A 22,777-nucleotide genomic window follows, 5' to 3' on the forward strand; every position below is an offset into this window, starting at 1 on the left:
CATGTGTGTCCTTGGTACATTTATTTTGGGGAGGGGAAAAAATATTTTCCAGCCTCTTTTGTTATTTTTGGCTTGAAGAAGTTTCTGGGTGCCTTGCCAGCATGCTCGTGAGTTAACAGCTCAGGACGGTGAAAACATAACAGAGGCTGAAATTCCTCGCTGTTAGTTCTGGATTGTAAAATCTTATAATCCCCCGCTGCTTTTCAGCTAAAATGACATTCTCAAATAGTTTCCACCCAAAATTTGATCAGCCTTAAATATTTTGTTATTTTGTGGTGATAAACTTCCTCCAGATCCTTAATACGGGAGAGTCGAAACCCATTCAGAAATGGAAACCCACGGGGCCACCATTCTGAACGCCTTCGTCTCCCCGCAAATAATATTTGTCCTCCCCTGCAGCCTTGTTAATCGGTTCCCACAAACGTGCTGACGTTGGGGAGGTCGGAGCAGATCCCAGGTGGAAATCAGGGCAGCTCTGTTATTCCAGGGTGGCTGTTGGTGCTTTTTCTCAGCTGAGCATCTGGCCTAGAGAAGTAAACTACAGCTCTGGTGGGAGAAATGAGGGTGAGAAATCAATGTTTTCCAAGTGGGAGAGGGGTAGGGAAAAAAGTCAGACTGCTAAGGAAAGAACTCATATTCTCCTGCTCCTGAAAGGGATATTATAAATAATGCAGTGTTGTATAAATACAGGCAGCCCTCTGCGGCTGGTAGCTTGTAATAACCCAGAGGTATCAATGTACCCATTTTGAAGATGAAAATCCTCACAGCGTAGAATTCTGTGAAGGAGACATTATTCTGCAAAATTGCCGTGAGACGCAGAAATGCTTTTTTTGAGGTGACTCGGCTCCGAAGTGTATCATCCTCCCGCTTCCAGCCCTCGCTCTTCTCAGGACACGTTTCCTCCGCATGTGTTTTTATGGTTAGGAGTGGAGCATGGACATAAACACGGGAGTGGGTGGGAAATCTGCCAGGCGTTTGTAGCCTAAACAATACCGGAGAAAACAGATTGGCTTCCCGCCCTGCCCTGAACGGCACAAGCAATGGCTTGACTGAACCGAGTAATCTGGGCTTTCATTACTGACCCTTTTCCTGCTATTTGTCTCATTTGTCTCCTCTTTTTCCCTCTGCGTTTTTGCTCCAGGGTTATTTATTTTTCTCCTCGCTCCTTTTATTTTCATTTTTTTTACGCCTGCCTCTTAGGGTCCTCCCCTCCCCCCTTGCCTTGCTAATTATTTTCATTTCAAACCTGCTTTTCCCACAAAATCAAAAGGAACTTTATCTGAACACACGTTTTTGTGGGGTTTTCATTCATTTCCACTGTGCCCCAAGAAAAGGAGGCCTTTTGCTTTGCTCTCTTGTTTCCTTGGAAATGCAGGGCACGTGCCTCTAAGCCAAGGCATCGTGGCCACTGACTTCCCAGGCCGGTAGAGACCTTCATTAGGTAGGCAATGGGCACGTTCATCACCGTTCGTTAACGAGTTAGGATAATCCTAAATCAGATGAGTCTGATGTGTGAAGTCTGCGAAGTTTTACAAGGCAAATTTCTCAGCGGCGCTGAAACCGGTGAAGTTACTTGCAGTCGGAGAATCTGCACCTAGATACGGAGAAACGAGTAAAACTGCAAATTATCGGTGCGTGACGGTGACGATAATGCGTCAGAGGAGGAAGTGGCCAACGCCCACGATGTCATTCAAAGGTACTTCCCAGCACGATGCAACTTCCAGGGGGTTTAGTGCACCGTTCGTGCTGATCTGGTTCGGGTCTGCACCCTAACAAGGCAACAGTGCACGGGGAGGCGAAGCCATGGGCTTGTTCTTCACCCTGATCCTTGATAATCTGAGTTCGTGCAAATGCTTGCACTTATCTGCACTGTTTGTTTAGCGCACAAAGGCTAAAAGGCAAGTCTGAAAATAAGCATGTGTAACATAGCCTGGGGCCTCATGCCAAGAGTGATGAAACGCCTTACGAACACAGGTGACCTCACCACAGCCCTGTCAAATTGGAAAGGATTAATACCCCTCTTCTGGTAGGGGGAAACTGAGGCACAGGCTAGCTTTGCCTGTGGGACCAAGTCCCAGCTGATGTGACTGGTATCAGTGTGCCCAAGTGGCCTCGACTGCAAATGTCCTCAGCGCAGGGCGAAGAAAACTCGTCTGTCTTTCAAAACAGCAGGATGAGTTATTTTTGGGTCTCTATAAATGGTCTGTTTTCCAGCACTATCGCTCATACCCTACCAGGGGAACATGACTGACCTAATTAGAGTCTAATTCCAACAGTACAAGACTCAACTTGTAAATACAAACTTTTTTTTTTCAGTTTTGGGTTATTTTTTATGTACGCACAAGTGCATCTGATTGGTCTAAACACCCCGGAGGTGGGGGGCGGGGAGGAGCAGGGCAATCGGAGTCATCGGAGAAGCTGAACTGTGGAAAATTTGGGATGAAGCAGGGCAAATTTCCAGACTGATTTATGAGACTGTGACTTAATCTGCTGGGAGACTGTATCCTCTGGGATTAAAGGTCACGTAACTCGATGGAAGTTAGGAAACGTTTTACCGCCCACCGTGGAAAGGACTGGCAGAGGAAGGATTCACCATTTCAACCCTCCATCCAGCAAAAACCATCCAGGGTGATCGATGAAGACGCTTTCATTGATCCATAGCTGTCTCCGCACCACAGAAGAAGTTAGAGGTGAGAAAAAGGTGCTCATTTTCAATGAAGCCCGTTTCATGAAGCAAGTAAGGGTTAATCCAACCAGCCAAAAGCCTGGCGTTAGTTGCTATAGAAAATCCTCCCAGCGAGGTTGAGTGAGAAGCCTCCAGCCATACCTGCTGGGTTTCTTGGAGGGGACTGTGCCCGGACGTGCTCGGGGTGGCTCGCATCCAGCACCCGCGGACAGGGAGCCCGCAATCTGAATGAATCACAAGCCAAACAGCTTCACCCCTGCCCTTAGTTCATGTGCAGGATGGGCCCCGGAAAAAAGAACCACAGCCCAGGCACCGGTGCTGCCGGCGACAGAAGCGATGGGCCAAACTCTGCCCTTGGGCAGCGATGCCGCTCTGAGCGCCGGGTCTGGCCCAGCAGAGATCTTGGCTCTAAAATGCATTCCACCCACTGGGCTGCTTTTAACATGTGTCCTCGTGAGATAGGGTGGGTTTGGAGGGACGGGGATCGTGGTGGAAAGGGCTGTATGTCGCCTGTTTAGAGCTGATGTCTTCAGGGCGGTGTCATGATTTTTGTTTTTTTTCCTGTGGCTTGATTACTGATTTGGAAGTGGCTCGGCAGAAATTGAGGTCATTGCAGATGTGGCAATGCCACTTCACTTTCTCGAAAGCGCTGGCTGCTTCATCCAGTGAGCCCGAGCTACCAGCTGGGAGGTCTGAAAAGACAGAGAAGTTCTCCTCTGGCACAATGTGAGGCAGGCAAAGGAGAGGCTGTCCTTGGAGGAGCTGGTGTCCGAGCGCGCACAGCGCTGCCCCTCCGTGCTTTCTGTAATTGGTTTTATTCTGTAACGCTGGCTGTGGCTTATAATTTTCCGTCCTTGCTCGGAAATTATAGAGGAGTGAAAGGGAGATGGGTTTCAGCTGTCGACGCTTCAGGAGCATTCAGCAGTGTTGCTGGATGAAAGGAGCAACGTGGTGGTTTTGCTCTGCAGAGGTCTCAGAAATACCCAGGCATGAAGCGCTGCGTGGTTTCGGGCCCGGTGAGAAGGAAGGCAGAAACCGGTGCCAGCCCTCGGTCATTCCCCGGCTGCTGGAGCTCTGCAAGGAAGTCGTACATCTGGTGCTTTCCCATTTAGTCCTTTCAAGAGGCTCGTTGGAGAGCAAGGTTTGTAAGGAAGAGCCAGCTCGTGATCCCATGTGTGGGATGAGAGGAACATAAGAAGAGAATTGTTAAAGATGGGGCAATCAGTGAATAAAAGTCTGTTTTTTAACAAAGCTGATATTTTGCTATGTCCATTAGAAAACTGTTGTGTGTTACAACGTGATTTTTTCCATAGCATGTGGAGGAAAGGAAAACCTTTGGGTCTACAATACAGCCGCTAAAGAAAAAGCTTGAGATGCTGCAGAACACGTGTCTCCTGGGGGTGGTCTTCTACCTGGTGGTCTGTGTCCATGCAGGACTTCTCTCCCCTTGGCCTCTTTCAGTCCCGCCAACCAGACAGTGGTAAAATCATCTCTCCTCCAGGGAAGACTTTGTAGTTTAATAGTTTTTGTACCTCTACCTCTCGGGGCGGGGGGGGGCGTTTAAAACAGAAGGGGTTTTCGTTGTCAACCCTGCTCCTCTGGAGTTCTGCATGAGGTTTAACAGCATTTTCTATGCCCCATCAATTCAGTCGTCGTTTCCCTGGTTGCTCTAAGATGTATTGTCCCATTTTTACAGCTAGGACACTACCAGTGACTGCAGCCAGATATCACAGCTCAGATCACCTTCTATTTGTATTAACCATGGTGACCGTCAGCTTTTGAGTCCCCACGTATCTACTTTGCTTGGCCACCTGTCCCCTCTCGGCGTAGAGGAGAGGAGTGCAGGGTGCTGGCCGCGGTGGAAGGGTGCTGTGCTCCGGGGTGACAGTAGCACAAACACAGGGAAAGTATCCCCTGCGTGAAAGCCAAGCACCCTGCCGCTGCTGCGACGAGGAGTGGTAGATAGCGTGCGAGTTAATATTGAAGCAGGATTGTTTCTGGGGCGGTGTGGCAGGAGCAAACACGCCAGGAGCCACCGCAGTGCGAGGGACCACGTGGTGGCCAGCGGACGAGCGTGGGAGGCATGTGGGGCCATGGCTTCGGTGGTGTCCAGGACCACTACGGAAGATCCTGCCGTGGGGGAAGCAGGGGTCACGCTGAGCCACTCCTCCTCTCCAGTATAAGAATATATTGTCTTTTTATAGCACTGTGCACATCACCAGGGCTCCCGCAAGCCTCCTTAGGGTCCTCGGGTTTTCTTATTAATGGGGAAAGCAACAGCCCCGTGTTGGTGTCAGCACGACGGGCGATGTCAGAGGGGCTGAGGCCACGTCTGCTCATGACCCGGAGGAGGAGGTTCCGTTTGGACCACTCTGGGTCCTCACAGGTACAGATAATTAAGCCTGGAAACATCTCTAGGGCTGTGAACCATCTCTGTCTTCTCGCACATAACAGTGCCCATAGCCCGGCGCACTGAAGAGGCCTCTGGCTGTTGATGTGCCTCTTAGCAATGGGGTTAACAGTGCTCTCAGAGACATTTCTTATTAAATAAGTTATTATCTGAAATGGGAGAGGGAGGGAAAAAAGTGACAATTTTGTGAAACAGGTGAAATTAGAAGAAGCATTGATGTCAACTCACGGTCTGCTGCTGCTGCTGTTATTTTCCATTCGTTTTAGCACATCTGCTGCACGAGCGCGGTGGGGAGCACCCGTCGCTCCCCCTTTCAGTACCGCAGGATTTTTTTCCTGTGTCACCAGCCTTGGACAGATGAGAGCTGTGAGGGACCCCAGCCCAAACTTGGGCAACTTTCTTCCTTTCTCTTAGACAAGGTGCTGGGATGCTGCGGCAGCCTCACCTGCAGCATTGATGTGTGGTTTGCTTGCCCACAAAGCTAAAACCCTTTAAATGTTGCCAGGAAAAATGATCTGGAGAGCCTTCCCCTCTGCTTTATCCCTCCTGGGTGCCACTTCAGTGATATTCACGTTAAAAAAAAATAGCCTCAGTAAGTACACACTCTATCATTGCATTTGGTCCAAAGGGCTGTGTAAGTATAAAAGCATCGCTTTGATACCTTCATTTTGTACAAAATTACGCCATGGTGAGTGTTCAGGATCGCCCCACCTGCAGCTCTGACTTGCGGTGGCAATTTTGGTTGGGAGGTGGAATTTTTATCAACTATGATTTTCTCAAATCTGTGGAGCCAGGGAGACAACAGCACTCCGAGAGACCTGCAAAAACAGACCAAAACAAAAATCAGGTAAATAAGGAGTTTGCAGAAGTTCACCAGCCACCTGCGTACCCCACGGATGTGGCTCTCGTCGGGGATGCTGCAGAGCCCGGCTGCGGGAGCCCTGCGCAGTGACATCCCCGCCACCAGCCCTACGGGTTTCCCCTCCGGAGCCTTCGTCCCTGTAGGGTCACGGGAAGATTAGCAGAGCGTGTTGCTGCCGGAGAGAGAAGTGTTCCTGATGTGAAATGGGTGCGTGACAGAGCACCATGGGTTTGATGAGGCTCTGCATCTTGTCTTCTCCTTAAAGTGCCACCTCTACAGCAGTAGATTGCTCCTACTCAAACCTATTTTGAACAAACGAGCAATTTCCTTGCATGTGAAGTTGCTGCACAGTTTATTTGCTTTTTTTGGGGGTAGCTAACATCCTCGTTGTCCTCTGAAGTCCGGCTTTGCCTCAGTTTCTGTCTGAGAGAGGAGAAAATACTGAACCACAAACCCGCTTCCTGCTGAGAAATCACACCGGCTGTTAGCAGAGGCTGTTGGAAAACCAAAGGGTTTGTGCGAGGGAAGAAACGCAGCTAATCCCAGCCGGGGAGCTGCTGCCCCAGCACCTGGTTTCTCCTCCTGCCTTTCATCACAGTTCTTGATGTCCTTCTGGTATGGGACCCTGTGAGGGGGAGAACCGGCCTTTGGACGCAACGATAAAGGATAACTCCCAGGGTATGGTTGCTTCAAGGTGTCTGATGAGGGGGGGACCCCATAAAATGGAGAATAAGGCTCCTGCCGCAGCATGCTGCCAGGGTTCAGCTCTTCAGAGCAGCCTGGGGAAGCAGGAATCAGGCATGCACCTCCATAAACCAGTTAATTGATTACTGTCAGCCACTGATTATGTGAATCATCGAGCACATCACAGCCATGCAAAGCTGGGGATGTCTGAGACGTCGTCCTACCAAAAACGGCAGCGCTGCCACTCAGCTCTTCCACGTGGGTGTGGAGGTGACCCATGGACCCACCGGCAGCTTGGCACCCACTGCAATAAATGTTTGGGCAGAGGCAAAAAATGCCGCTGACCTGTGGGCACGGCCACACGCAATCTGCCTGCACTGACTAGCAGATAATTGCAGAAGCGCTTGGGTTTCTTCAAGGCTGAGTGTGCCAAAGGCAGAAGAGCGATGCCTGGTGCAGGGGAGCACGTGGGGTCCTCGGCTGGGTCTCCTCTCCCCTCGGCCATGCGGGTCTACAGGTGGGCTCAGGGGACACGGGGAAGGGGACCGCGCTGGACTGCACAGAGGAGGAGTCTCATAGCCCTTCCCGGTGTGATGGGGACAAAGGAGACCATGTCCTGACCCATCCCCACAGCCACCCACCAGCACGGGGAGTTTGCATACGCTGTAGCTAAACTGGCCGGAGGCTCCACTGCACAGTCTGCCCGTACGCGTAATGCATTTTCCCTGTTTCTCCGGTAGAAAGCAGCCGGTCCTGTGTGTGTGTCTGGGGGGGACACTGAGCTGCCTAAAGCCAAACAACAGAAGTCATCTTGTGCAACCCCGCGCCTGAGAGCAAACGGAAAGTCCGGGGCAAAAGGGAAATGGGAACCCATCCCTGAACGCCGCGGCTGGGGAGCGTTGGCCCTGGCTGACCTTCTCGCGAGAGGCGGTGCTCACTGTGCCAGGGGATTGCTCGGTCCTCAATGCCTCCTGCCCACATGCCCATGTCCCGGTGGCTTCCTGGGGCTTGAGCCACAGGCAGGCAAGTCAGCAAAGCCACCGATCCGTGCAGTGGGATGTCAGGCAGCAGAACTCCCATCGGCTCAGGTGCGAGCACAGGTTGTGCCGCCACAGGACCATATCCTTCTCCCTACTGAGGTCCAGAAGGCTCTGCCTGAGGATAACGGAGCCCTTTCAGCCCTGGGCAAGTGTTTCCCAGCAGTTCTTTCTCCTCCAGTCCCTTCCCTCCTGGACCCTATAAGGATAGGAGGACAAGATAAATAGGGATGGGAGGAAGAGGCACAAGGTTCATCTGCCCAGCCAGAAACCCCCCAGGAACTGGGGAGGGGGGGGGACAGTAGCAGTTCCTTGACCCTCCCAATTATACCCCTCAATAAAAGCGATGAAGCCAGCAAAAGCCAGACTGGACAGGATAAGGGGGAGCAAGTCTGGTTCAGCATCGCTGCTGCTGTGGGAACAGCCGGGGGCCCCCCCTCAGCCCCACGTGAACCTCGGCTTTCGGGCGAGAGGCAGGTGGAAGGGGTTAAGGAAGTTGATGCCCTTTGCTACCTTTTCCCCTTGTAAAAACTGTCTTTTCAGCAGTTTTCAATCTCAAGACATGTGGAGCTGGGCATTTTATTGACATCCCAGTCCAGGGAGAAACCTGCCCAAGGGTTAAAGTTTGAGCAAGGGAGCAAACAAGACAACTCCTCCTATGCCGTCATGTGAGCGTGGCTGCGGCTAAAGGCCAGGAAAAAAGAATTCATAAACCAAGGCTGCGGCTTCAGCTCCGCAGGAGACGGGTGCTCTCAGGGCAGGCTGGGAGACACGATGGACCTCCTGCCAAACTTTTCTTTTGTCACTTGGCTGCTCCTCATCGTTTTCCTTAGCCTCCTCGTCCTGTAAGTAGAGGCTGGTCCCCCAGGGTGAGGGGGAGGAGGAGAAGCCTGTGCCTGCAGCTGGGGAGGGGCTGGGGCCATCACCCTCGGTATGAAGTGCCCAACTACGTGATTTAGTGTTGAAAAAACCTCATCCTCGGTCTTCCTGTGCTACCTTCAAGGCAGAGGCAAGGGCTGATAAAGGGGGGCTGCGGGGCTCCCTGTGCGCTCCCCGTGCCAGCTGGAAGGGAAGGAGGAAGCTTGGCTGGGCGGGGAGGGAAATAAAAAGAAACTTCTTGATTTTTTTGCTTTTCTCAGCAGATCCAAAAGGAGAAGAAACTTCAGTGTTTTTAACTGCAGCAAGCTCTGGTTGGCTGCAACGGGGACAGGGTGTCCCCGGCTGGGCTGGGCTCTGGGAGCGGGGCAGTGGGTGATGTCTGTGTCTGCCCATGTGCTTTTTCCAGCAGAAGCCCCTGTTTAAATAGTTATGTTGGCAAAATTGCCCTTTTGCTTATGTCACTCAGGGGAGCTGTAGTGAGCTATACAGGCAAAAACTTAATTTTGCTGTTATAATTTATGTCCCTGCTCAGCTGCTGTGCTGCTGTGGCTCTACCTCCCGAGCATCGCAGTAGGTCTTTGCAAAGACAAACACAAGGACAGGTCTCAGCTTGAGAACTTAATCCCTCTGAGACCTCTCTTCAGCCACCTGAGTCACAGATCTCTGATCTGGAAAACTAAATGAGGCCCCTGAATAAAGACCTGAGGTGGCCAGGTATGCCATGTTTGCCTAGGCTGGGCTACAGCTCCTTTCAGCCCTTGCCTTGTATCAAAATGTACCCCAAATTATCTTGTACCCCAAGTGATCCTGCATTCATTGCAGGAAGAGAGTGTCCTCAGCAGGTCTGCTGCCGCTGGTCCATAATTTCAGTTTTCTCTGGGTGGCAGGAACTGACTATTTAAGCTGTTCACCATGCTCAGGACAAAGAACCTTCTCTTTTCGTTGCATAAATGCATCTCACATGCTCTTTGCTTGACAGCTATGGGATATGGCCCTTCCAAGCCTTCAAGAAGCTGGGCATTCCCGGGCCACGGCCTCTGCCATTTTTGGGAACTTTCCTGGAGTACCGGCACGTGAGTACCGGCAGCTGCTGCTCCGTGGCTGCTTTAGACTCTCACTTGTAGCTGGTGCTGGTTTTCCCATCCTTTGGGCATCTCTTTCCTCTGCCCTTGATTCAGCTGGATGGAACTGATGCTTTCAGATTGGACACACAGAGAACACAAAAATTACTTTTTGAGTCAGGTTGACCTGAATGAAGCGCGCTGTGTTTTTCAACTACTTTGTAATTTAAGTTACTAATTTTTTCCTGGATTTCTACCTGCTCCCCAGCAGCTGAAGTTCTGTTGGAAACAAAGAAAAAAAAAAATTGGGGAGATGCCTAAGACTGCTAATTTCTAAGGACTGCATGTTTCTTTGTGCTTTCTGACATCCCCATGAAAAGGCTGAATTAGCCCCAGCAATGCCCCATCCAGCCACTTGCTGTTGGGCCAGCCTGAGACTAAGCCGGGTGAATAGATTTCTGAATAAAACTCAAATATGACCAAGTTACCAAACCTTACCAAACAACTAGGTAGTGGCTGGTCCCAGGTAACTGACTGCAAATGCAGAACAAAATGTATTAGCTTCAACGAAAGAGGTGTTTTAGCTTGTGTTTGCTGGGCTTACAGCGTGCATGTGGTCTCTTACTAACGGTTTAGGTGATGCATGGTGAGTGTTATGTGGCCCATAAGTTTCATCCTTACATGTAACATCAGTTAAAACCTTAATGGAAACAAAGCAAAACAAAAAAGCCATCATCACTCCAGTTCAGAAACTGCAGCGGAAGATCTCATGAGGACAAGGCAGTAGCAGCTCTAACTCGTTGAGCTGAAGATGAAAGGACACCCTGGGATCTAGTTCTGCCTGCTAACTCTGCTCACGCTAAAATTGTGTACCCTGTCGTACGTTATCTTCATTACATTTTTAGCTCGGGTTGGCTAGTGGAAGTTGAAAGTGCTTTTTTTTCCTCTCTCTGCTTTCTTTTTTCCCTCCAGTGCAAATGTCCCCTAAGTATCTACGTGACTCTTAAGAGCTACCATGCACCCCCCGACCTCTGCTGCTGCGCTGGGTCTGGGGGATGCCCAGCACTGCCAGCTGTGAGCTGCTTTGATCCCTCTTCGCTGGCAAACTGTTTGTTTCTCCTTTCTTCTCTCGCAGGGGGTCCTGAATTTTGATCAGATGTGCTTTGAAAAGTATGGCAAAATCTGGGGGTGAGTTTCTTTCTGCAGAACAAAACTGCCTGTTTGGGGTGCTCCGTGACCCCAAAATAGAATGGGGAAAGGTACGTTGCCACCATGTCTCAGCACTGTAATTCCAGCAGTGACAGCTTGGATCATGGGGAAAATCCAGGTTCACCACTGGGAAAATCCCCGGCCATCTCTCCAAGGCTTCTCTCCTGCTGGGATTTCAGTACGGTGCAGGGCTGGGATGACGGCAGCCAGTTTGGGGGGGTCATTTGTTTGCATAAGCTTTGGAAATAATTTTTTTTTTCTTTTCCTGTTTGGGAGCATTAAAAACGAAACAGCAGTGTTATGACCTCGGGGCCAGGGAAGCTTGCACCACAGAGAGAGCTCCCCTCATCTTCCAACAGCCGCCAAACCAGCCCGGATAAATCTTTATCTCTTCGCTCCAGATGCATTAGTGAGGGAATGCACCAATCATTTCCCAACCACGCAGCCTGCCCAGAAAACTCCACTGCTTGGTGTCAAACAGAGCTTCATGCCTTTGAAGCTGCTCTTCTGTCTGTCTTGAGCAGAAAGCAAGCTGGAGGCTGCCGCAGATGTTTTTCATCTTGCTCCCTGCTTCTCCCAGAGCCGGGGCACGAGCTACCTTTCAACCTGCCTCCCCGCTCCCTGCACAGCGCTGGTTTTGTGCAGGGGCCTCTTATCATGCTTCTCCTGGGAACCTCTCAAACTGAAGTAAAATTGTTGCACAAAAAAATCCTAGGAGGCTTCATGAAACCTAGCACATTTTTTTGAAAGATTAAATGTTCTTAAGCCTCTTGAAGACGGCCGCTTCCCTCGGCCGTGGCCCAAGGCTCCCTGCCCTTTAGCCCACCCCATGGCTTTTAAGTTTTTCTGTCTCTGTTGATTGGAAAATGGAGGAGACAGACAAGTTTTTCCCCTCTCATTGCCTCGTAGGGCACGCATTGCCTCTTTCCCCCACAGGTAGGCTATTCGGTGTGATTGATTGACTCCAGTTGCAGAAACAGAGCTCAGACAGCTCAAGTGCAGGGGATCAATGTCGTGGCAAAAGCTGCCTTTTATCTAAACCCACACTGCTTTGGTAACTTTTTAATACCACAGACGATCGCTAGAAATGCTCATGCTGTCTGTGCTTGGCACTTTCCTTCCCTTTCTCCTGTTTTACTACCTAATAAAACAGTTTCAGGCTCATCCCTTTGGCTGTTTTGTCAGAGGGGACTCAGCTGGCCCGAACGCTCTGGGCTCCCGCAGCCCGTGTGGTGGCTCTGGCCACAGAGAAGGCAGGCTGCTTTTGCTCCAACCGACCGTGAGCGATGGCTTGACTGTGGGGTTCTCTTGGCTTAGGTTGTTTGACGGCAGGCAGCCTGTGCTGGCCATTTTGGACCCCATCCTCATCAAAAACGTCCTGGTGAAAGAGTGCTATACCATTTTTACCAATCGCCGGGTAGGTATCTAGTCCCGTGCTTTCCTCTCCAGTACAGAGTGCATGGAGCAAGAAAGAAAGTGTTTCTTCTTAGTTTCTGTTCTCCGTCTCTGAGCCCTTCAGCAAGTAGTTGCTCTCTGTTTGTGCCTCAGTTTATTGATGGTACCAGCAATGAAACCAGGGAGGTGTAGAGGCCACTCTGGCTGGGACATTGGGACATCAGCCTGGATGTACCCTAGGACTGATGTCATTTATGACTCTTACCCTTTTCTTTCCATTTCTGTTGTTTGCTGGTTGAGGTAGAGCTGATATGACTTCAGGGGCCGAGTAAACACTTCACGGTGGGGGTTTTTTTTGGCATTGCTGTTATGTGGAAGGGGGCTGGAAACCTTCACCCACCTCCATGTATAACCGTGTCCCCCTGTGCAGAACTTCGGTCTGAATGGGATTCTGGATTCGGCCGTCAGCATAGCTGAAGATGAGAAGTGGAAAAGGATTCGCACTGTGCTGTCTCCAACCTTCACCAGCGGGAAGCTGAAGGAGGTAAAGCAGAGGCCACTGGTACTTTGCATCAATAGCTGGAGGAGGACTGGGCCATTTCTGAGTACAGACCTTCCCCTCAAACGGGGAAGTCACCCCATTTGTCAAGGCCACGTCCATTAGCACCTGAGTTGTTGGGTGCAGTTCAGCAACACGGTGGATACCATCATGGGGAGGGAGTCAGGAGAAGGGCATGGGGGATGAGATGCACAGAAGGTATTGCAAGCCGAGGCTGTTGGCCCTATGACCTGTATTTTTTTCTTGCTAAGTGCATCACTCAGACCATGGGTTCCCATTTTCCATGCACTCGGGAGCTATATTCACTCCCAGCTGGAGTGGAGGCTTAGCTGCCTGTGGATTTTGGGAGAAGAACTTTGTTCAATCATAGTCAAATGAGCTCTGTGGACTGGTTATTAAGATGAGAGAAAGCAATGTCTGTGGCCTGGAAATGATCCCTTCCCCATGCCTGCCCTTCCTCCACAAGCCTTGGCAAGTCACAGATGGCAATGCAGAATTGCCCAGCCTTGTTTGGTGGAGGTGAAAGAGTCAACAGTGCCTTCTGCTTTGGTTGCATTTCAGATGTTCCCTATCATTAATCACTATGGTGAAAAATTAGTGAAAAACATTGAGAAGAAAGTGGCTAATGATGAGTTCGTGGCCATGAAAGAGTGAGTAACTGTGTGGGGCTGACAGGAAAGAGTTTGTATTCATGTGGGGAAGGGGCTGTTTTGGAGAGCCTTTTCCATGCTGCAGCATAGATCCCTTGTCAACTATGGAGGCAAACTCCATAGTGGTCATGGGCACGGTATGCTCCTCAGTGGTGGGCCTGCTGTGCTCTGCTCTGCTCAAATGGGGTAGCTATGCTCTGTTCCCTGTTTCATTTTAGTGGGGATGCATTTTGAGGAAGGAGTAGGGCCCGTTCCAGAAGCCCGGCAAGATGTGTTATTTTTGGATGTCGTTTTTACAATCAGCTCTTTTACAGATGGAAATCAGAATACCACCTTTGTTATCCCGGAGCACAGTTCAGTGCTTTCCAACTACAGCCTAGGTTTTTGACACTGAGAAAAATTGGGGGGTGAATGCAACTGGGGAAACTTGGGAAAATATAATGCCAGTTACTCCCAAATCAGGACAGGACCTACCATGTTAGGGCTCTGCACTGAGTCCTTGATTAAAAGAGATTTCCTCTCACAAGGATTGTTCCTAGATGGGCATGGTGGTGTTGAGTTGATGGTTGGACTCGATGATCTTAGAGGTCTTTTCCAACCTTAATGATTTTATGATTCTTATTTATTACTCTGGTTGAGTTCATCCCATTTACTCTCTCTTCTTCTCTATCTAGCATTTTTGGAGCCTACAGCATGGATGTGGTGACCAGCACTTCTTTCAGTGTGAATATTGACTCCATCAACAACCCCAAAGACCCCTTTGTCACCAACATTAAGCAATTTCTCAAATTCAGTTTCCTAAACCCCGTGTTCATAGCTTTAGGTATGACACACCTCATCCCATACAGCCCTGAATCGACGTCAGAGGTGGTGACCACCTGCATTTCCTGATAGTTTCCTTAGCAGCTCTGAGTCCTCTTTGCCATACAGGAGGTGCTCAGCACTTTGCAGGATTAGATTCACCCTAGCAGGTCTGTAGAAATATTTCCACAGGGAAACCACAGTCAAGATATGTATAGCCCATGTGGGTCTTTGCAGCATCCTCCTACAGGCAGAGACCTTGTTCGCAGAGACACGATGGAGAGCTTCTCTATCAGAGAGCTGCGCTTAGTGTGGCATTGTCGCCACATAGTGATGTAGAGCCAGGAGGTGCTCAAGTGCTATTGCATGCCAGCCGAGGCCTGTTAGGTAAAAAAAGAGCTGAAGGCAACGAAAAACAATTCTTTGGGTCACGATCCAGATTTGCCCCTCTCCTTTCTATGCTTTGTGTCAATTTTTAGTCTCTTGGGCCCCTTCGAGCTAAAATATATTGTTCTTTTCTCTCTTTTTAGTGGCGTTCCCCTTCATTACTCCAGTGCTGAAAAAGATGAATGTGACCCTGTTTCCCTCAAAGGTCATGGACTTCTTCAATGGTGTCTTCATAAAAATGAAGAAGGAACGAGAAAAGGGCAGCAGCACGGTGAGTCCAGCCCAGGTGGCCCCTTCTCTTCACTGTGCTGTCCTTCTGAGTGCAGGAGGGACCTGGTGGCTTCTTCAGAAGCTGTGGTGTATTGCCTACTCTCCATAACAGCTCCCACCTCATCAAACCTGGGGAGGGCCAGAAGCATGCCCCGCCTGGGCTTCCACGCGGAGAATGTATCTGTGTTCATAGAGGGTTTCCAGTTTGAACCTCAAAGTGCACTGAAGCCATGAGCCTGCTGGTGGGGCTGCAGATGTCTCATCAAGGAGCTTGTGCTGGAGAAGGTTTGCCTCCTCCCCACCCATATCTTCTCTGACTGCCTCTGTTTCTCCCCAGGACCGGGTTGATTTCCTGCAACTCATGGTTGACTCGCAGAGCTTACATGACAGCTCCAAGTCTGCTGAGACCAACTCGTACAAATGTATGTCTTGAGATCTGTCCTCCTCTCAGCAGAAAGCATGGTAGTTCCTCACGTGGTTAAAGGAAGGAAGTAGGAGAGGATTTTAGTCATTAATCCTTCAAGGTCTCAGTAGTGGGGCCTGTAATGATGCTTATCACATATCAGCCATATTTTATTATATCCCATTTTTTGGGATAAATCCTGAGGTCTGTTTGTGCAACAAAGAGCAAACAGAGTGAATATCTCCTTACTCCCATTTCATATTTTATCTTCTCTGAAGGCCAGCGATGTTGGCTGTATTTCATAAAGCACACAAAGCACATATGCTGCACGTACCTTGCTCACCTGTGAGCTCGTCTCTGTTCCTCATCCTAGGTAAAGTGTTAGATTTAGAAAATAATGGCTGAGCCAAGGCATAGTCCCAGTCCATCAACCTCAGCCAAGGTGGGATGCTTGTAAACTTTTGAGGTGCCAGGAGAGGTCATTTGTACAGTGCCCTGCGCTGCAGGCTGCACCCTGCCAGCGCTTGGACACTACGGCAGTACCAGCGTTAAGTCCTGTATTGTCCTTATTACCACTGCCACACTATGCTCAGGGCTACTAATCCCTCAGCAGCACAAGGCTCACCTCATGGCTTAGAGGAGGTGCTGGACATCTCTTCATCTCTTACTTTTCCTGGCATGTGCCCCTATTTTTTTTAGCCCAGGAGCATGGTCCCAGAAGACAACAGAGACTTTCTAAATCAGGCTCAGGCTGCACGTACCTTGATTGTGCTCTTAAAGGCAGCAACATAACGCTGCTGATCTTGACAGCAGTTTTCTGGCTGCACAACGATGCCAGACCCACCCCTTTGTGGTACCAGAGGTTGCCAGTCGATGTTGGCTAGATGTTTCCTTTACCAGCTCTTAAGTAGTTATGAATAGCGTTACCTAGATTGACGAGTGGGATCCTGAATTCCCATGGGTTAATCACTGTAGGGTTCAACTTCTTGCATGTGCTTTTATGCCTCTTTCAGCATTAAGTGATGAGGAGATTCTGGCTCAGGCTCTTATCTTTGTCTTTGGTGGCTATGAGACCTCCAGCTCCACTCTCAGCTACTTATCATATAACCTGGCCACCCACCCTGACGTGCAGCAGCGACTTCAGGAAGAGATTGATGTAAACCTGCCCAACAAGGTAAAGGAGGATGGGAGGGTGCTGGGGTTGTTCCCACCTAGACCCTGCCTTGAAGACCCTGAGCCAAAAGCCAGGTTGGAAACGAAACAGAATGGAGGAGGTGCTGGCACTGAGATTTCCCCTCCTCTCGTCTCTGATGCCTAAAGGGGAAGCATTGGCGGGGTTTTGGGGGGGGGGTTGAAGTCCCATATTTGTAGCCATCCTGATTCCCCTCCCCAGGCTACTCCCACGTACAAAGCCATCACACAGATGGAGTACCTCGATATGGTGGTGAACGAATCCCTCCGGCTCTTCCCCCCTGGGGGCCGGATTGAGAGGGTCTGCAAGAAGACGGTGGAGCTCAACGGTGTGACTATTCCAAAGGGTATGACGGTTATGATTCCAGCCTACGTGCTGCATCGTGACCCGGCGTACTGGCCGGAGCCAGAGGAGTTCAGGCCTGAGAGGTGAGGGCCAGGCGGGGGGAATAGCTACACACTCAACTTCAGCCCTGGGAGTGGAAATGGCAGCAAAAGTGGGGAATGCATGATTATAACATTTAAATTAGGCATTTATCATTGTCTGACATCTAGTCCCAGCATTACCGTGAGGGGAGTTTTATGATCTACATCCATAAACTGTGCATGGAATTTAATTAACTGCATTGAAGGGAGCGACAGTGAGAGCAGCTCCCAGCAGCTGTAACACTGAGGGGTTTATGGCCAGATATTAAAACAAGAGCCATTGGGTGACTGGCACGATGCCGTGCAAATCAGCAGTGGAAGGGCAAAGACGGGTAGGAAATAAAACTTAATTTTTCAACTCAAGTTATGAAACAATCCTTGCTTAGGAGTCTCTGTCAGACCCTGTGAAAGGAGGCAATAGCCCAGGGCAGACCTGGGAGACCCTGGGCCTGCTAGTATTCAGGTCACCAGGAAGGTGTTGAGGGCTGGTCCAAAGAGAGCAGGACCAGCTCTGTGCCCTTGCACCAGGAGTTGAAATGCCCCTGGAAGCTAACTCCAGTGTGGGGATGTGGTGACCTTTGGGACAAAACATGGTAGCAGTGTCAGGCAGAAGTTAGGGATGGAGATGGGTGCTGCTGAAATCACCTATGGACCCCTATGGTCACCTTGTGTTGAATGCAGAAGGAACCACCCAAATGGGAGTACTCTGGCAATGGGCATGTTACACCAGTGGCTCCAGTAGCTGCATCTTTACTCCAGTTGACAAACCGGGCACGGGTAGCTGGACAGGAGCTCTTTAGGGATCACTTGCCTTTCTGGGAGTTCATCAGAGGGACGTGCTGGTGTCTCAGTAGTGAGATACTTCACTGCTGACTTAGCATGGCTGAGGTTTGTACCTGGACCTCATGACCGGGAATGAAAAGCTTTCTGACATGAAAACTAACTGATCGCTAAGAAGTATGACTGAAAATGCTCAGTGGTAAATTTCTGTGTGAAGCTGATTGTTCTTCCCTGTTTTTCATGATGAGGAGAGGAATGGCTGGCATGTCTCAAAAGCAACCCTCCCTTTAGTCACGCAGGGGGAGAACGTCTTTGTGTTTGCTCAGTCCTTTGATCTAAAGGGAAGACATGAAGCCGTAGACCTGTGTGGTTTAGGGTTTGAAATCTGGGTTCAGTTTTTGAGCTGAGAGGGAGTTCTGAGAAAAGAGTAGTTATGAAATCCATCAGCGTATTTCAGGTGTTCCCTGTTCACCTGATACACCTGGAGATGCACAGCCAGCTCCAAGCAGCAGGAGAAAAGCAGAGGCATAAGGTATCTATTGAGACAGAAATAAGGGACTTAGCTGGGTTCTTCTAATACGTACAGAAACACAAAAAGCTTTTGCCTTCCCAGACCTCTTATCACTTCCGATCTGAAAGCTGACATTTCCTGGAACAGTAGCTTTTTCTAACTTCTTTTTTGTTGTTGTAATCAGGTTCAGTAAAGAGAGCAAAGAGTCTATTGACCCCTACACCTTCCTGCCATTTGGGGCTGGCCCCAGGAACTGCATAGGAATGAGGTTTGCTCTCCTCATGGTGAAAGTGGCTGTGGTCGCCCTGTTGCAAAACTTCTCATTCAGAACCTGCAAAGACACTCCGGTGAGGATATGATGTGTTTTATTATCTGGCCTTTAGGGCCACTGAGATGGTCCTGCACACTCTCTTTTGCCTACATCTCAGGACAAACAGGGAACTGTCTCACATGCACGTTAAATACCTCTCTTCCCGGAGGAGTTCAGAGACCACCGAACCTTGCCTGCAGACTTGGGTTTTACCACCGCACACAGAGATCAGGGAGGAAGATTTCACTGTGGGTTAGAGAGGCATATGGGAATTTAAATCTTCTCAGTTAATTTAAATGGTTCACCACAAGTTACTGATACATTTTTTTAAGCCTCTACAGAGCAAATTTAATGTTGGTGGAATATGTCAGGCTGAAATCCCTGAAGTTCTCTGCCTTTCTTTGGGTGCACCTAAGTTGTGGGTGCTCGCTCCCCCACGGTGCAGCGTCGGTCTGCCTTGACCCGGCTTAGGAAGACCCTGCTCCAGAGGGCAGAAAGGGAATATCCCCCCAGCCCACCCAAAGCTGCGCTTTGCAACACAAACCTGGCTATTCTCTGTGAGAAGTCCCGAGACACCAAAATCCATCTCTTACGGGTCACCAAGCAGTCTCTAAAGGGTAACAATTCTCAAGCAAGCGCAATCTGAGCTAAATTTGAATTGGCGACCCTCTCCCCCTTTGAGGCTGTGCAGGATCCCACCAGGTTTTGGTTTTGCCCGGGATCCCAGCGAATACTGCATGTGGTACTGATGGGACAGGCCCTGCAAGACGGGGCTGTTTGACATAAAGTAAATGCGATGGCTGTTGGGAATGATATGTCAAGCAAGTCCTCCTGAAAACATGGCAACTCCCTGTGACTCAGAGGCAGGTAGCACTATGGTTGGTGTTAGCTTCCAGCCCCGACCCGGCTTTCTGCACTGCCTGCTGCAAAAGGCTCTGCCATTAATACATTTCGTTCACGAGGCGAGCTTGGGAAATCAGAGCAGAGGGGGCAGCAAGTGTATTCAAAGGACATTTGTTGTAAGAAACAGAAAAATCCTTATTAAATTATTACTTGGCACGGGTGCTTGGCTGGAATCTCTGCAGATTCAGATTGCAACTCAACTAGTAACCTGGAGGTGAAAGACTGTAATAGTCCATTAACAATGCAGTGACCTATCCACCCTCCCCCAAGTCTAATGACATTTTTCTAGTCCTCTGCAATCCATAAAATTGATTCTTTTTATAACTGCCTTTAATTAAAAGGAGACAAGTTAAATATGTATTGTATTATTGCTGCCCATAGGTTTATGGGGCTCTTTCGGCCCTTTTTTCTACAGAAGATGTCATGTACATCAGATCAGAGCGGGAGGGAAAAATTCATGCCGGAACATCCCTTTGAAATATGTATATGGAAGCTGCAGCCTCCTCTCACTCCTCCACTGATGGCACACTGGGCTCCGAGCCACATTGCTTAAATTTCCTGAAACAAAGCTTACTGGCATATGGGGATTTTAATGTAGCTTGTTGGGCTGGGGGTGCATCACCTTTGTCCTGATGGGGAGAAGGAGAGCTGGGGTACAAGCAGCGTTGAATTGATGGAGGAGATTTGGTAAAACACTCTTCCCTCCCCTGCAAGATGACTCCCTCCAACACCCGCTGTAAATGATTTCCAGCCTACCCCAAGGGAGCCCATCGCTTTTCTGTGTGAGGATGCTTTTTCTTTGGTATTCAGTCTGAGCAGCAATCTTAGTTTCGTTCTTCCCGGAGAGCTTATTGCTCCTCCAGCTCCCATTACGTTCTAGCTCCCCTTAGCACTGACACACTTCAGCATTAAACAAAATGGCACTACGTGCCCCTCCATAGCTGCAGCTCCCTGAATGGATTTTGGCTGCTTTTCCCTCCACGTGCAGCCTGTTGATCAGTGCACCGAGCTCTTCCCACCACGCCATGTGAAAGCCAGAATTCACAGTTTATAACAACTTTATAATAAAGCCAGTTTATTCAAGAGCTGAGGGCTATTAAACCCCAGCTCGAAGCTGTTTTGCATGAGCAATAGTGGTAGTCCTGCTATAAGTACACCTGTAAGTTAGGAAATGGATTGAAAACAAGGGGTGGCTGAGATGTACGTGGGCTGTAGGGGCCCTGTCGGTGTCATGACTGTTCTTTTTCCCGGCTTACATGGCTATTGTGGTTTTTTTTTCCTCCTACTCAAGATCCCGCTAGTTCTGGACACAAAAGGTTTCATGCAACCGAAGAAGCCCATCGTCCTGAAGATGGTCCCCAGAGCCCAAGCTGATCTGGAGAAGTGAAGGAAGCAGGAACAGATCAGAGACTATTGTTTGATGGTGCCTCCTCTAACTCTTGAGAGGAGACCCAGGTTGATGTGTGCGCTGTAGAAATGTCAGTGGTGTGACCCCCCATTTCACAACAGGACATTAGGGGTTTGACCCAGCATAATTACATGAGCATTATCCTAATGAACACGAGCCCCAGATCCCGCTGTCCCCCATCACAATAGGCATTTTGCAAGACCATTTGCACTCAAGTTATTTGGGCATTTTTTTCTCTCCCGCTGGAGGGGTACTTTTCTAAGCAATTTGATTCCAGACACTGTCAGTCTCTCCTGGCAGTGTAATTTAAATCAAGATTGGGAGAGCAAATTGCACGTAGTTAAGTAATGCTTCCATTGCTCCTGTTCCTACTGCCTGCTGGGTGACTCTGTATGTCTTCTGGTTTTATTCTAGTGGGAATTCAGAGTTGTCCAGGGCTATTTCCTCAGCTGTGTGCTATGACCCTGACAAGTGTTAAAATGGTCACATCCCTGCAGGAAAGAACGCCTGCGGCAAATTTTCTGATGCTGATTTATTTAGATTTTCGTATGATTTTAGATGGCTTTTGCGTGATTCAGATTGCAGATGAGTTAACTGGAGGGCCCAGAGACAAGCAGTTACCCCTAAGGACCAGAGATTTGCAGAGTGGGAGAGAAGTGCCCCGCATGTGTTTCCTGACTGCTTATTGTACCACGGGCGTGCAGCCATCTCCCGTAGAAGGGATTGTCAACACAGGCACCATCTATACTGCTGTCACGATGTCTTTTAGTCTCTGATTTATATTAGACCATTGTAAGACCAACTTAATTAATATGTAAGACCAACTGAATTAATAATGATGCAGGGTGCAGCACTGAGAGCCTTCAGATGTCCTGGAGAACCCTAGTCTGGAAGAAAGGTTTTGCCTTTGGCTACTGAGAGCTGAAAGTCTTGCTAGACTTTGTAATTTTTGTAACTTCTAGAAGACCTATATGCTCACATTTCATAGTATTCCTCCAAAAACTGCTACTGGAGGGCTAACTGCAATAAAAAGCTCGCTTACCTCTTCTGTAACCAACTGATGCCAGTCTCTGATTCTGTTCTTTCCTCTATACACAAGTGAATCCACCTGTAGGTCTCAGAAGCCATTGGCCAAACAACGATGCGGTCTCATCACCTCTCCTAGCTGGGCTGCCTCACTTCTTTGGTGGGATTCTCAAAGGAATCCCTCTGCCTCAAAAATCAGTGCCACAGAGTGGAGATAGAAGTCCTCTTTTGCCGTTCATTCTTCCACTGTCACCTCGTAGCACCACAAATTACTGAGGGTGCAGTTTTGCCAGTCTCAGCCAACATTTGTCTCCCTGTGAAAGCAGAGAGGTTTGATTCCAGCATCTGCTCCATGCTGCAACCAGCTGACCTCATGCAGGTTCAAAGTGCTCTCCATGCTCTCTCCTCATGCACCTGCATCAGTCTACCCTTCCACAGGAGGACGTCTTCTGCTTCCAAGCTGTCAAATATCAGCGCTGGGTGAAATACTTGCATGTGCATATATATCTAACCCAGCCACTACCATGTAGAATGCTGCTTGCATTCCCGGAGGATGAAAACTCATTACATCCTGAATGAATCCAAGGCATTACGCCATGTGTATCATCAGTAGTAAGAACTGCTTCTGGAGATGCGGCGTTTGAGATATCCCAGTCCAAAATAAATGGCTGAGCAGAGCCATTGATGGTGTGAGGCGTTTTCCATTGCAAAATCAGGCTGAGGAACTTTAGTCACTAGACAGCAGGTTTTATATTTCTTTTATATTCTTAGATAGATAGTTGGATATATATTATTATATATCCTTTTTATATTTTCTTTCTATATTTTTGAGGAATAGAGTACAAAACCCCAAAAGAGACATAACCACCTTTCTGCAGCAGATTAAATTCCCCAGTGAAAGACACCCTTGCCTGGAAGTGTAAGGGGAA

The 22,777-nt window shown here is 49.2% G+C and overlaps 1 protein-coding gene across 1 annotated transcript; it reads left to right on the top strand.

Moving 5' to 3' along the window:
• The first annotated feature begins 8,355 nt into the window (after positions 1 to 8,355).
• LOC142089184 (cytochrome P450 3A29-like) lies at positions 8,356 to 21,883 on the top strand. The gene is made up of 13 exons (XM_075165333.1): positions 8,356 to 8,524; positions 9,538 to 9,631; positions 10,755 to 10,807; positions 12,146 to 12,245; positions 12,654 to 12,767; positions 13,344 to 13,432; positions 14,107 to 14,255; positions 14,764 to 14,891; positions 15,228 to 15,312; positions 16,307 to 16,467; positions 16,687 to 16,913; positions 18,386 to 18,548; positions 20,706 to 21,883. Exons 1-13 carry the CDS (start codon positions 8,454 to 8,456, stop codon positions 20,799 to 20,801), a joined length of 1,530 nt encoding a protein of 509 aa, XP_075021434.1. The 5' UTR covers positions 8,356 to 8,453; the 3' UTR covers positions 20,802 to 21,883.
• Positions 21,884 to 22,777: the final 894 nt, after the last annotated feature.

This window comes from Calonectris borealis, chromosome 16 (assembly GCF_964195595.1).
Source record: "Calonectris borealis chromosome 16, bCalBor7.hap1.2, whole genome shotgun sequence".
In the NCBI taxonomy this organism is placed as follows: Eukaryota; Metazoa; Chordata; class Aves; order Procellariiformes; family Procellariidae; genus Calonectris; species Calonectris borealis.

What these genes read in the sequence shown, in the direction of transcription:
- LOC142089184 (XM_075165333.1), top strand. Translation starts at nt 8,454, where the DNA reads ATGGACCTCCTGCCAAACTTTTCTTTTGTCACTTGGCTGCTCCTCATC. An exon ending in TTCCTTAGCCTCCTCGTCCT is followed by an intron (nt 8,525 to 9,537) that starts GTAAGTAGAGGC and finishes TTTGCTTGACAG; the next exon opens with CTATGGGATATGGCCCTTCC. An exon ending in TGAGACCAACTCGTACAAAT is followed by an intron (nt 15,313 to 16,306) that starts GTATGTCTTGAG and finishes TGCCTCTTTCAG; the next exon opens with CATTAAGTGATGAGGAGATT.